The sequence below is a fragment of the Polypterus senegalus genome, chromosome 13 (assembly GCF_016835505.1).
Source record: "Polypterus senegalus isolate Bchr_013 chromosome 13, ASM1683550v1, whole genome shotgun sequence".
Classification (NCBI taxonomy): Eukaryota; Metazoa; Chordata; class Cladistia; order Polypteriformes; family Polypteridae; genus Polypterus; species Polypterus senegalus.
This window is the reverse complement of record NC_053166.1, coordinates 87,465,067-87,478,381: the sequence shown is the minus strand read 5'-3', so window position 1 is coordinate 87,478,381 and position 13,315 is coordinate 87,465,067. Positions and strand designations below refer to the sequence as shown.

Here is a 13,315-nt window from a genome sequence, read left to right as displayed (position 1 = left end):
ATCAATTAGGCATAACTTTACAAATGTAAAAAACCTTTCACAGGAATCAATAGAACTGTAACTAGATTTGGCTATTTTCATAGCAATTTATCATGACCAACTGTTATACCTGTATAACTTTGTTCACAACAGTCTATCAATATGGTGTAATTTTTATTTATCTCTTACAGCACCACAACACTGATCCTACTCTCTACTTCACTCATTGTTGTCATTATTAGGGTTACAATTAAGCAAGCAAACATAACAGAAAAAAGTGAATTAATAGGAACATGACAAAAGACAGTTATTAAAACTCTGGCAATACTATGAATACTTCTACATTTCTTATGAATGTAAAATCAGTGAAGAACATGGGCAGAGGGCAAGTTTTGTTTTTACTGATTTCTCACCATGTGTTGGTCATTGAGGAGGTGAACCACCCTTGATGTCCACTCGCCCATGTGTACCAGGTCTGGCGAAGTCTTGTAGAGCCTCAAAAGGCAGAGTGCTGCACTCTGCTTGACACTGTCCATTGTATCCCTGTGAAGACAGAGGCAACCATATAATATGAGAAGCAAAAAAGTTAAAGTATAGTGCCTTGCAAAAATATGCCTAACCCACTTAATCCAGACCAGGATAGTGGGGCGTGGGGGTGGTATGGGGTGGAGGGATAGGGGCTATGAGGGGAGGTGTGCTAGAGCAAATCCCTGCCAACATAGGGCACAAGGCAGAAGTGCGCGCACACACACACACACAAACACCCCAAGGCCAATTTAGCACTGCCAATTCACTTAACCTGCATGTCTTTGGACAGTGGGAGGAAACCTAAACAGACACGAGGAGAACATACAAACTCCACACAGGGAAGACCCAAGATGCGAACCCTGGACTCCTTACTGCGAGGCAGCAGCACTACCACTACTATTTTATATTCATTATTCTTTCAATTTTACATAACTTAAAATTCATGTAATTTATCACAATGCTTCAAATTTACTTATTATTGCTACATTTAATATTGCAATATTTTTGATTTTACTATCATGCATAGAAATTACTACATTTTCTAGGATGCATCTATAGCAGTCCGTGTAAAAGTATTCATTCTTCAAGTGACTACCCCGGGCCTTGTTTATAGTCATAGTAAATGTAATTTGCACAAGATATCACAGTCACTTGAAAATAAAAGTTATGTTCGAATTATGTTCAGATTAATGCACAGTCTTGTTAAATAAAGTGATTCTATAAACCTTGCCATGGAGGTCTTCACACATTTAGTAGTCTTGTTCCACTACACGTTTTAGAAAGGTCAAGAATAAGCAATAACATGATCAGGGCACAGATTTTTTTTTTTTTTTTAAATTAAGTTGTGTGGTTTCATCTATAGTGACTGGATATATAATACATTACTGGCAATTGATAGCTTATTTAATAAGTCATTTATGCTTTCTAAATGTCTTGCAAATGTTATGAAAAACTTTATTTTATTAATTTTGAACTGACTGGACGAATGTTTAAAAATCTGATGAGAAAGAAATTAGATTAGCTGTAGTATCTGCAAGAAATCTGGCCACTGAGATTGCAACATGCATTATCTATGTATAGAAAATGTAATAATAAAGAAAATAAGTTAATATATATCAGGAATATCTGATTATTCCTTAATAATAATTATGTTATAATATCAACAAATTACTAACTTGTTGGTGTGTATTTTGTATGTTATTCGTAAACCTATAAGGAATACGTTACTCTTGGTGAAATGTAGCTCACCTGTACAGTATACCATTGTCTATCTGTCTGTCTATGTGGAGTAGGTTTCATGGTTTCTGCATGTCCTACATTACTTGCAGTGGCACAAAAAGTCACTTTGCAAGGTTTTGAACTGATAGCTCAAACAGTATGGAATGTATAAGAAACAGTCATTCAATTATATAACAATATAAGGGAGCAAGGGGATGACATTAGTATGTAATTAAATATCTTGTACATCTTGAGACCTCGTGACTGACACTTCACCATGCAACAGGATAAGAACACACCGCATACGATTCTACCAAAGCAAACTATGGGGTTAAATGGTGAAATAATTTGAAAGTCTTAGACTAGTCAAGACAAATTCCTGATTTAAAATCAAATGACTCTACACTTTAATTGCAAGGGAGACTGTTGTCAGAAACCCCCAAAAGTCAAACAGAAAATGAAAATGTCCACATTAAAGGCTTGGCAAAGCAATTCAAAAGAACAAACTAAATGTTAATGTATTTATTATTAGAAAATGTTATGAAACAAAGTAATTGACTTTATTTTACTTTATACTACTTAACTGTTAATCAATACCTGAAAAGAGGTATGCTAACAGAAAAACAGATCCTGTTCTAAAGCATTAAAGAATATATGCACAAAAATAAAAAGTAACACTACACAATATCATATGCTTAATCTCTCACTAATTTTCAATCCGATTGTTTTAATAAAGCAAGAATTGCAACTTTAATTCCACTTTCCCAAAGACTGTTTGAAGGTTTATAAACTTCTGCAGTTATTTTAAATGTCAACTATACAATTATATCCTTACCTACACAAAACTAACCCCTACATTTCAGGGAAAACCCAGGAACTTTGTAAGTACATATTAACAGAGGTGCTGCCTGAAGTTTGAGAATCTCTAATATATTTACCTATAGTTTCCATTTTACTAACAAAATCTTGATCAGCCAAAGCTAGCCCTTAATTATCTAAAAGAAACAGTAAATATCTAAGTGCTTCTGGAATCTCAACTGATCTAAATCAGAGGTTCTCAACCTATAGCCTGCTTCATTTGAAAATTCATTCTGAACAGGCTTCTGAATGCTGTAAATTACTAACATGAAATCACAAATCATTTCCACTGGTCATTACTTCCCATTTGTATGTTATGTCTGACTAATGACTTTATTAGAACACTGTGAGATCCCACATAAGTGCTTCTAATTGTGACAACCATTGATCTAACAAACTTTCTTTTTAGTATCTAAAGTTAACCCCTCCACTTATACTCTAACAATCTGGTAATCATTTGTATCTGATTTGGTACATATAATATGAAACATAATGAAATTAACAGAAGTTAGGGCAAGGTGTTTGCTTAGTTTTGCATTTCAGCTAACTTTGATTAATCTATTGTGTTCCCCTTCAATGCATTTATAGGGAAGACAGCAACGTTGGAATCAAAAAATTAAATTTTTATGAACTCTAAAATGTTCGAGCATCTAACATATAAACAAATAGTTTTTCGTTCTTCCATTTGCTTCATTTATTTTGTTAGTTTCACGAATTGTTCTTATCCAGCTGGCTGGAATACTATAATATAAAAAAATCTGATCTGTGGCAAGCAATTTTTTTTTTATTAATCAACATTCTTCATTTTTCAGTAGTTACTGAATCCTGCAAAAGCATGTTCACTTTATTCCAACCCTACTTTTCCAATTTCAAATTATTCAGTCCCTCACCCGGCAACTAGAATCCGAGGTATTTCTCCAGCAAATGCCTCAGCCATCTCACGACTGCCCACATTAGCAATACAGTGCAAAGCCAAGCACATGAAGGTTGGATTGCGACTGGCCAAATCGTTCTTAATGGCATTGTTGATGAGCCGAATCAGCTCGCTGTTGGAATTGACAAGGACGGAAATAAAGAGATAGCCCTAAAGGTATAAAGAAAGAAGAAGAAAAAAAAAATCAGATTTAAGCAAAGATTCAACATGAAAAAATGAAGCCAACAATGACTTACAATCTGCTTTTCTGTATACTTGTTGGAACTGAGCAGGTTGACAGCCTCCATGTGACCAAAATCAATGTCATGCCCCAAAAGGAAGATGAAAAGCAACTTGCACACATACTTCTTCTTGCTGTAGCCATCCAAAGCTTTGTCACCTTTAAACTTTGAGCGAATGTTTGCCAGCTCTTTGTTAATCCGCTTAATCTCTGCTTCTTTGCTCTTACCTGTTAAAAGACAAGTGAGGTTACAAAATTAAACAAAATGCCAAGAACAAACTGGATTTCTTTGTATCTCGGTTGTTAATTATGCTCACTAGCTTCACAGCAACACAAGATGGCTTTTAACTGTATATGAGTTTTCTGTAGTCCATCCAGATCCCTTTAGTGAGGAGGTTCCCAGAATCTGCCCTGTTGAAAAATCTCTGCTAAACACCTGACTAATTAATATTTTTGCTTAATTAGTTGACACTTTTCCACTTTGATTATGAAGAGAAAGAAACATACTTCAGTTTGAGATTCACTTAAGGAAGGAATGTCTAACATTAGCATTGCAACCTCGCTACACCAAACGAAGCATTTTACTTTTTATTTTTCACCTTTTAAATCCAAATAAAAATTGCCAATACTTTAATTTTAAACACTTTCTGAAAAAAATGTTAGTCCAACTATGTACACTCTCAGAAAACAAAAAGCTCAATTTGCATCATAGCATCAGTAAATGCTTCATATATATTAAACTGAAAACATATAAATGAATTGAAGCCATTCCACTTTAGAGTGACTTCATGAATAGCACCATACTTGAATTATTACTTCAGCTATTCCCCTGGTTTATTTTAATTACTTCCTCAAAAACAACACATTTGGACTGGTATCTTCAGTATCTGGAACAGTATTGTGGGACATTCTTAGACAAACAATTACAAGATTCTTAGATGTGAAAAGCTTTGCTAATTCTGCTGCCTACACTTCTAGACATGTCCAGATACAGAAATAATCCAGAAATAAATATCTTTTCTCGTTACATTGCTTCCTTTTTCCATTAAAATATTTCCTAGTTCTTGCCTGACCTGCTCTCTAAATCCTGTTTTAGTGCTTATCAAGCATTTTAGCGCCTTCGACAACAACCTTATTATGATTACAAACTGATCACTTCATCCACGAAAGATTCCAGAAAAGATCAGATGAAAGTCAATCCAATGGGCATAACTCACTTAAAAGCTGCTGTTTTATGCATAAAAAGAGGTATTTGGATCCTCTTCTTCCAGTCAGCACATAATCAAAACTGAAAACTGAACTGACATTGAAGGTAATGAAAACAGCAAACATTTATACTCATACTATTCCAGTAAAAAAGCAGCATTAAAGAATTTAAGATGTTTTACATGAAAAAGGAAAAAAAAATCACAAAGTAGCAGCAGACTGCAAATGAACTAAATAATTAATCATACATCACCAAGTAATTATAAAATAAGGAATACCTGTTGACCAGAAAGTTACCAGTGTGATGAAAGCATAAAAATGGATTCCATTGAGCATTGACTAAGGTGCCATACTCTTAATTCAATCAAAAATACAGAAACTATAATCAGAATTAGAAGACTACCTATATGAAAAAAATGCTCTAAACAATGTGCCAGTACAGTTTCTTGAGAGAATGAAAAAGCAAATGCACAAAAATGAAACAAAGAAATTTACTTAGACGTTCAAAAACCCTTATCAAAGGTCAATTTTGAAACTTGACCCCACTGGCTTCAAAGAAAGTGAGAAAATGAAACTTCAAGCTGTTTCATTGACCAGAGACATGGAATACAACTAAGAGTAAAATGCACAACGTGGGGTAAAGTTAACAGTATGTCCTGAGACCACAGCTCTGACTAACTTATACTAATGACAGAGATCCTGGTATAATTAACTTTTAAGACTTGACATGAAAATATTAGGACAGAAAATACTGAAGCAACAGCTAAGAAAACGTAAAAAGACCCTAACAATCTTCAAAACTGGGCAAAGACTTGGAAAGGCTTTATGGGTTTATACTGAAATAACTTTTTGATTGTCTAGGTAATATATAGATCCATTTAAAAAGGCAAGTAACGTGTTAAGTAAACTTGTAAAAAATTGTTCAATATAAAGGGACATTATGCCCAAGCTCTACAATTCCTTATTAAGGCTACCTCTGGAGTATGATGTGCAGTTCTGAGCACTACATTACAAAAAAAAAGATGTCAGTTTTAGAAAATATGCAGAGAACAGTAAGCAACTGAATCCATTGATTGGAGATAACTCCAACCGTACAATGGAATTAAACAACTTTATACTTAAACAAAGAATGCTATATGATGACTAAACTCAGCTCTTCAATGTTCTCAAAGTTTATCCAGCAAAGTCCTTAAAATAAAATAATAAATCCTGTCCTCAACCACACTGTTGGAAATTAAAAAGCCATGCTTTTAAAACAGAAGTCAGGAAGAACTTCCTTACACAAACAGTAATCATCAGTGATCATCAGAGGTGACTGTGTGCAGAGGGTGCAGACCTTTAAATATCTGGGAGTGCAGCTGGATGACAAATTGGACTGGACTGCCAATACTGATGCTCTATGTAAGAAAGGTCAGAGCCGACTATACTTTCTGAGAAGGTTGGCATCCTTCAACATCTGCAGTAAGATGCTGCAGATGTTCTACCAGACGGTTGTGGCGAGTGCCCTCTTCTACGCGGTGGTGTGCTGGGGTAACAGCATAAAGATGAAAGACGCCTCACGCCTGGACAAACTTGTTAAGAAGGCAGGCTCCATTGTAGGATTAAAGTTGGACAGTTTAACATCTGTGGCAGAGCGACGGGCATTAAGCAAACTCCTGTCAATCATGGAGAATCCACTGCATCCACTGAACAGTGTCATCTCCAGGCAGAGGAGTAGCTTCAGTGACAGACTTTTGTCACTGTCCTGCTCCACTGACAGACTGAGGAGATCGTTCCTCCCCCACACTATGCGACTCTTCAATTTCACCCGGGGGAGTAAATGCGAATATTAATTTAATTTTATTTTTTTCATTTTTATTACTATTTAATTTAATATTGTTTCTTTGTATCAGTATACTGCTGCTGGATTATGTGAATTTCCCCTTGGGATTAATAAAGTATCTATCTATCTATCTATCTATCTAATAGGAATCTGGAACAAACTCCCAAGTCATGCAGTAAATGAAGTAAAACTCTGACAGCTTTTAAAAAATATTTAGATGAGATACTACAGTAGGACAGCTTACCTATTAGCTAACCCAACAAACTTATATTTGTGTATAAGTTCTCATGTTTAAAATATTTAACACAGTGGTACCTGCAGAACATGACCACATATACACATTAGTCTGTCCAAGTGTTTGCAGCTGCAAAACAGTTAAATTTCAAAGGTTTCATGATGATAGCCTATGCAGCCTACAATAGAAGAAGATCTAAATGTCCATGACTATAGTATATAAAACAATGATGTGTCTTATGATCAATGTTTGTAGCACACAGGTCAAAAGCAACTTTTGCTAAGAATATCATAACTGCTTGAACTGAGTATTCTAGAGCTCAATTTAATTAAGTATGCATTTACATTAGGCTTCAAGACCAAGAATGATTTACACTTAATACATAACTGATGCCTATCATGTTAGTTAACAAAAAACATTTGTGATGATCAATATAGTAGTATATGAGTAGGGGACACTCTAATATAATTATACCGTTGTATATAAACATCTTCTTCTTCCAGCTGCTCCCATTAGGAGTTGCCACAGCGGATCATCTTTTTCCGTATCTTTCTGTCCTCTGCATCTTGTTCTGTTATACCCATCACCTGCATGTCCTCTCTCACCACATCCATAAACCTCCTTTTAGGCCTTCCTGTTTTCCTATTATCTGGCAGCTTCATCCTTAGCATCCTTTTCACAATATACCCACCATCTCTCCTCTGCACATATCCAAACCAACGCAATCTCGCCTCTCTGACTTTGTCTCCAAACCGTCCAACCTGAGCTGACCCTCTAATGTAAATATGCAACATTTTCCAAACAGGCATAACATATTAGTATGGCATACATGACATTACTACTACTAGCAACATAACTGCTACTTCTGAATCAACAAGTTTTTTAAAATGTCAAATCTGTGACACTGGAGTATAATTTTGATAGTTCTGTAAGTTATTAAATAAAAAGTATGTAACAACAGAAACAGTAAAACATCAAGAAGGTTGAACATTTGCAGAACACATTGTAATAATGATGGTCAATTTTTACATTTTCACTTTTACCGAAAGTCTTCTGTCATTTCAAAATCCACTGCAATTATGGTTAGAAATAACACATTTCAATATTGCACTTAATGACAGTAAAAGGAACTGGATCTAACTGATCTTTTCAACTGATCTCTCAGAATCCCACAGAGATTGTAGTCCTCCACTTTATGCAAAGTAAATGTTTCCTTTCTAAGTGAGAGAATGGGAATCTTTTACAAAGTTACCATTTACTTTGCTTCATCAATGATTATTGGATATGCTTCATATGCTGGCATGCATTTCTATATGAGTAAGCATTTTTAAAAGGAATATTTTCACATTCCCAGTAATGCAGATGGTATCTCATGCCAGGTACCACTCTTACCAGCTGTGAGTGTTTGAAAAGAAGATGAATAAAAGAAAAAGGAATGCAAAAACTCTCATAAAAAAAATGTAATTGTTTTGGCTATAACACAGGATTCAAATGTACAACTGACAAAGGTCTATCAAATTCCTTTTAGGGATGCAAGATCAATGGAAGATTTGTCAACAGACACTGTTGGCACAAATTCAAAGCCAGTTTTAATTTCTCAAACAAGCAAGGAATTACAGTCCTTGAAGAGAAACAACATAGGGAGAGACATTTAAAAACAAACCAAAACGAGAAGTAGAAAAACCTAAATTCAGCACAGATCCCTGACACAACCTGTTAAAATTATTTCAGTTAACACCAGCTTGAGCTTTTAAATTGAAATGTGAGTTATATCCTCACAAATAGCTATGACAGACACTGTAATGGCTGGACTGGCAGAGAAAAAAATTATACAGATGTGGTATGGCAAAACACAGAAACTATGCTAAGAAATCGATCCTCTGAGAAAGGGAGAAGAGAAGAAAGGGTGAGGGATTGGAGACCATAAGAGAAGATTAAAATTTAGGAATACAGAAAGATACACATGATGATTCTGCATAGGAACTGGGAGATACTAATAAGATGTGTTTGTAGATGAGGCAATGCGTGAAGGCAATTGCCTGTTTACTGCAAGTGACATCTTTGTGATCAGTTTCAGTTAGACAGTTGGGAAACAATCATGCTGGGGAGGTTCCTGAAGGCAGAGAGAATGTTGATTTTGGAGTGCTAGATGTCAGGAAGGACTTACTGAATTTAAATTTCAAAGAACGAGTCATGTGGATTAGTTGAAAATTGTCATATTTATAGGTTAAATGAATACATAAAAGTGCCAGTTTTGCTTCCTGGGACTATAACTATATGTTTAATAAATCATCTTATAGGTTTATGGGGTCTTCTGTAGTGATGTGACTCCAGGCGAGAATATTTCATAATGCATTGCTACAGTATGAATCAGCACATTTGTTATTGTTTAGAAATCGCAAGAAACTTAACCAATCACTGAAATTGCTCATATACATATATTCAATGTTAGCCCAAAGGGCATGCCAAGCAGTTATTTGATGTAAAATGACAGACATGGGCTTTGATAGTGATTGGATCAGTGCATGTAGCTTTCTTATTTCAAATTATACCGCTTCTAATTGATGACGTTTTATCTGTAGAATATGAAAAACTGATTTAGTTTGGGATGTGAAAGGGAGGGGGAGGGGATGAAGTGAGCAAATAATTTGAGTACAGCAGCAAGTAAAATTGATGAGCTTGGTCGGACGTGCACTGGGGTAGCTATACATCAAATACAATGGGAGTATACCATGTAGACTGTGTAGTCATACAGGTGAACAGGTGGGACTCCACTCTGAGGGTCCCTATAGAAGGCAGCGTTTTTGACGATACTGTGACCTAAGAGTTTAAGAAAAAAAAAACCGAAGACATATCACTCTCACATCTCCCTGTCTGCAGTATAATTGCGCTCGTGACCTTCGGAAATGTGGCCTGGCCATGTACGTCGCGCCCAACTAACAAGCCACTACCGCACACAGCTGAGCTCATTCACCCCCCAACACTGAACACACATCCCGCACGAACACCCCCGCGCGCGTTCACTCCGGACAGAATGATTCTATTGGCTGGTCAGATTTAGTTGGACTCACAGTTCCTGATGTCGGAGATGAAGACCGCAAGGCCCCGCATCCCGTCGCCCTTGGATACGGCCGGCATCTTTGCCTTTTAAAGCAGCCCGGTGCAAGCTGTCGTCGCTCCTGCAGCCCGCTTCGCCGTTCGCTGCCGTTGCGTTACGACACTGGCCTCCTGCTCCGGCTGCTTATGACCTACACCGATGACAATGCCAAACCTGTACACGGAGTCGTCGCTGTATTTTTCACAGGGTTTCCCGCTTGCGTTCTTGCGCTTTTTCTTTTTTTCCTTTTTTTTAATTTTTCTATTAAGAAAGGCTCGTGACCCAGACTCTATACCGGTTTAGAATCCTACGCGGGCATGCGCTTACTCAAGCGCAGGCGCGGGCTTGGACTCGGGTTCGCGCACGCGACCGGAAATAATGGTAGAAGGAGGAAGAAGTATTGTACATGTCAGTTCAGTTTCTCCAAGCTTTATGTGTACGAAGTAGCACATTACTTTGTAGAAATGATTTTGCAGTGCGATAATGCGGGCATTTATTGTAAAGTCTCTTTGGAAATTTAAAATGCAAACCGAGGAGTCATTTTTGCCCTAGTTTTATGATTTTAGTAGGGAAAGAATTTCTGGTGTATTTCAACCTGAGCCACCTGCACGAATGAGGTGCGAGCTTTTTATCAAATGTTGTTTCTTGATCGGAGAGGTATAGGGTGAGTGTATTAAGTACCGAAATTAAAAGAATTTTAAAAAAGAGATAGTAAGTACTGTACATTCAAATATGGTCTGTATAGGATGATGACATTTGCAAATACTGTATTTGGAATGCAGTGTTGGTGAAGGATTATCAAAACGTTGGTGTACAAGCCATCGACGTGTGTTACTGTATTTTAATACTTTTGCATTTCACAAATAAAAATAATTCGTAAAAAAGAATTGTGAATATTTGGGACATGGCCATGAAGAAGGAATGTTGATTTCGGATTGGGATCCACAGCGAAGAATCAGTAGGAAAGATTAACTGTAACAGTGCATTGCTCATATTAATAAACCATGGGAGAGATTTATTTAGAGATTGTAGCCATAAGTGATAATATACGTGTTTTAGGACTGTCATATTGGCCAAAAATTAAGGTTTGAATACCCTGTAAAGTGTGCTTGATTGTTGTAATCAATTACTTTCAAGTAAGGATGTACAAGTTTCAAGTAAGGTAGATATTTCAGATAAGCAAGACAGACGTTTTAACTGAAGTTACGTAACACTGATCATAGTGCTGGACAGTGGTGACGTGTTGCATATTGATTAGCACTTGCAAATAAGGATTTCACTGTACTCTGTAAATATGACTAAATTGACTCTCCAAACTTCTGTCGTTTGAAGAGAAGTATGACTGTGTTTTCAAACACGTGTATAGTGCATTTTATTGTGTAAGACGCTTATAACTGCACAGTTCCCTTTTCAGCATCAACTGTGCATCCATTAGAAAATGGGTTGTTCTCGCAACACTGTAATAGCAAGCAGTGCATTTCTAATAACTCACAAAATACAATGCAGACACTTCCTGTTAATTTTACCTCTAGAAGTTTTCATTTCGAAAGGACCTTGTTTCGCAACTCATATAGTACATTCCAAGTATAAGGTAAAATACTTTTATATACAGTGTGTGTGTGTTTATGTGTATGTGCAAGAAAAATATATGTGCAAATATAATAAAAAAAAATGTATGCACGCACAAAAAAGGTAATAACAGAACAAAATACTATCCTTCTTCCACCCAGTTGGAATCATCAGCTACCAGTATAAAGAGGTTAAACATACATATTTTAAACCTGAGGAACTTTAATTAAAATGGGCATTTCACAATCATACAACTTATTTATAGAACACAACACTAAGATACCAAATCCATTTTATTTTGGCATAAATGCCAGGGAAAATCCAAACAAATACAATATAGATGCATTGTCAATTCCTGGACCTGGATAGTAATTGTATGGAATTTACAGATTCTCCCTATGTCTGGTTGGATTCTTTTCCCTGGGTGCCAGTGATGTTTCTGCATTAAGGATCAGAAGGGTGGTTGCAAGGCTTTACTTAGTGTTTAAATATATATGATTATAGTTTTATCTTATGATAATGATGTCAGAAGGTATCACGATTAACTCAAGTCATTTGAGACAGACCAGGCATCAGCAACCCATTGTTTGAATGATTGATTTTGATCTGAATGGGTATGTGAACGTTAATGTTTCGCTAGTAATTAACTAAAGAGGGAAAATATTATTAGGTAGTTAAAGTTTACATAAGAAAAGCCTGCACACATATAGGAAAATCTGGTATAGTCCCACCAGAATGTTCATGCCAAAAACACCAATGTTGGGTTTGCTGGTCTTTCTCCCACATCCCAAAAACATGTAAAGCCAGGATTAATTGGCATCTATAAACTGACCCACTGTTAAGTGCATGTAGGTGTGTGCATGAGTGTGTCTTGTGATATGTTGGTACTCGAGCCAGGGTTGGTTCCTACTTTGTTCCCAGCATTGATAGGATAGGCAAGAACTACCCACAATCTTGAGCTGGATAAATCGGGTTGAAGATAGATGGATGGATGGAAAGATGGATAGTTAAATACATAGACTTTGATTTTTCTGTAAACCATAATTTTACACTGAAAATATCAATGCTGCAGGTGGCCAATCAGATGAATCAATTTCATAAAATTCACAGTTTTAAAAACAATTTGCTGATTTAAGTTAACTGAAAGTTTGAAGTCCATCATTTTGAAACTCTAAGACATAAAATTAAAGATGACTCCAGAAAAAAGAACAGAAGCAAAAGAGGGCAGGAGTCTCTAAAAAGAAAGAAATACAAGGCTGTGCATAATGTATTCCTCTAATAAACAAAGGTTGGTTCAAATGGAAAAAACAGCAGGTGATAATTCATGTTTTTGGCTTCTTCATTAAGCTAACAATTTGAGACAGCTATGTTTTAAGTTTGCAGAAGGAAATATAGTATGTAGAAGACAATGGGCGTTTGGGTGTTCCCCCTCACTACAATTCCCACAGGCAGCCTTAAAGTACCAAGAAGTTGTGAGAAGGATGGTTATCACATACTGGCAATGGGTAGTGGCCTTGTTAAGTCTGCACATTCACAATAAACCTAATAATGTGCCTGTTTGGGAAACAAGATAAAAATATATTGCTCAATGAAAACCACAATCACACAAAGAAAATGTGAAAACTCCATTATTTCAGCCAGTTTCAGTT

The 13,315-nt window shown here is 36.2% G+C and overlaps 1 protein-coding gene across 2 annotated transcripts in view; it reads right to left on the bottom strand.

The window, feature by feature from the left end:
* ap2a1 (adaptor related protein complex 2 subunit alpha 1) overlaps positions 1-10,470 on the bottom strand; it is an 88,084-nt gene extending 77,614 nt beyond the window's left edge. For both annotated transcript variants that reach the window (XM_039774194.1, XM_039774195.1), the window contains exons 1-4: positions 10,072-10,470; positions 3,754-3,965; positions 3,474-3,667; positions 393-522 (exon numbers count right to left, since the gene is read on the bottom strand). In XM_039774194.1, coding sequence (XP_039630128.1) covers positions 393-522; positions 3,474-3,667; positions 3,754-3,965; positions 10,072-10,138 — 603 coding nt within the window. In that variant the 5' untranslated portion in view covers positions 10,139-10,470. The remainder of the gene's footprint in view (positions 1-392; positions 523-3,473; positions 3,668-3,753; positions 3,966-10,071) is intronic.
* Positions 10,471-13,315: the final 2,845 nt, after the last annotated feature.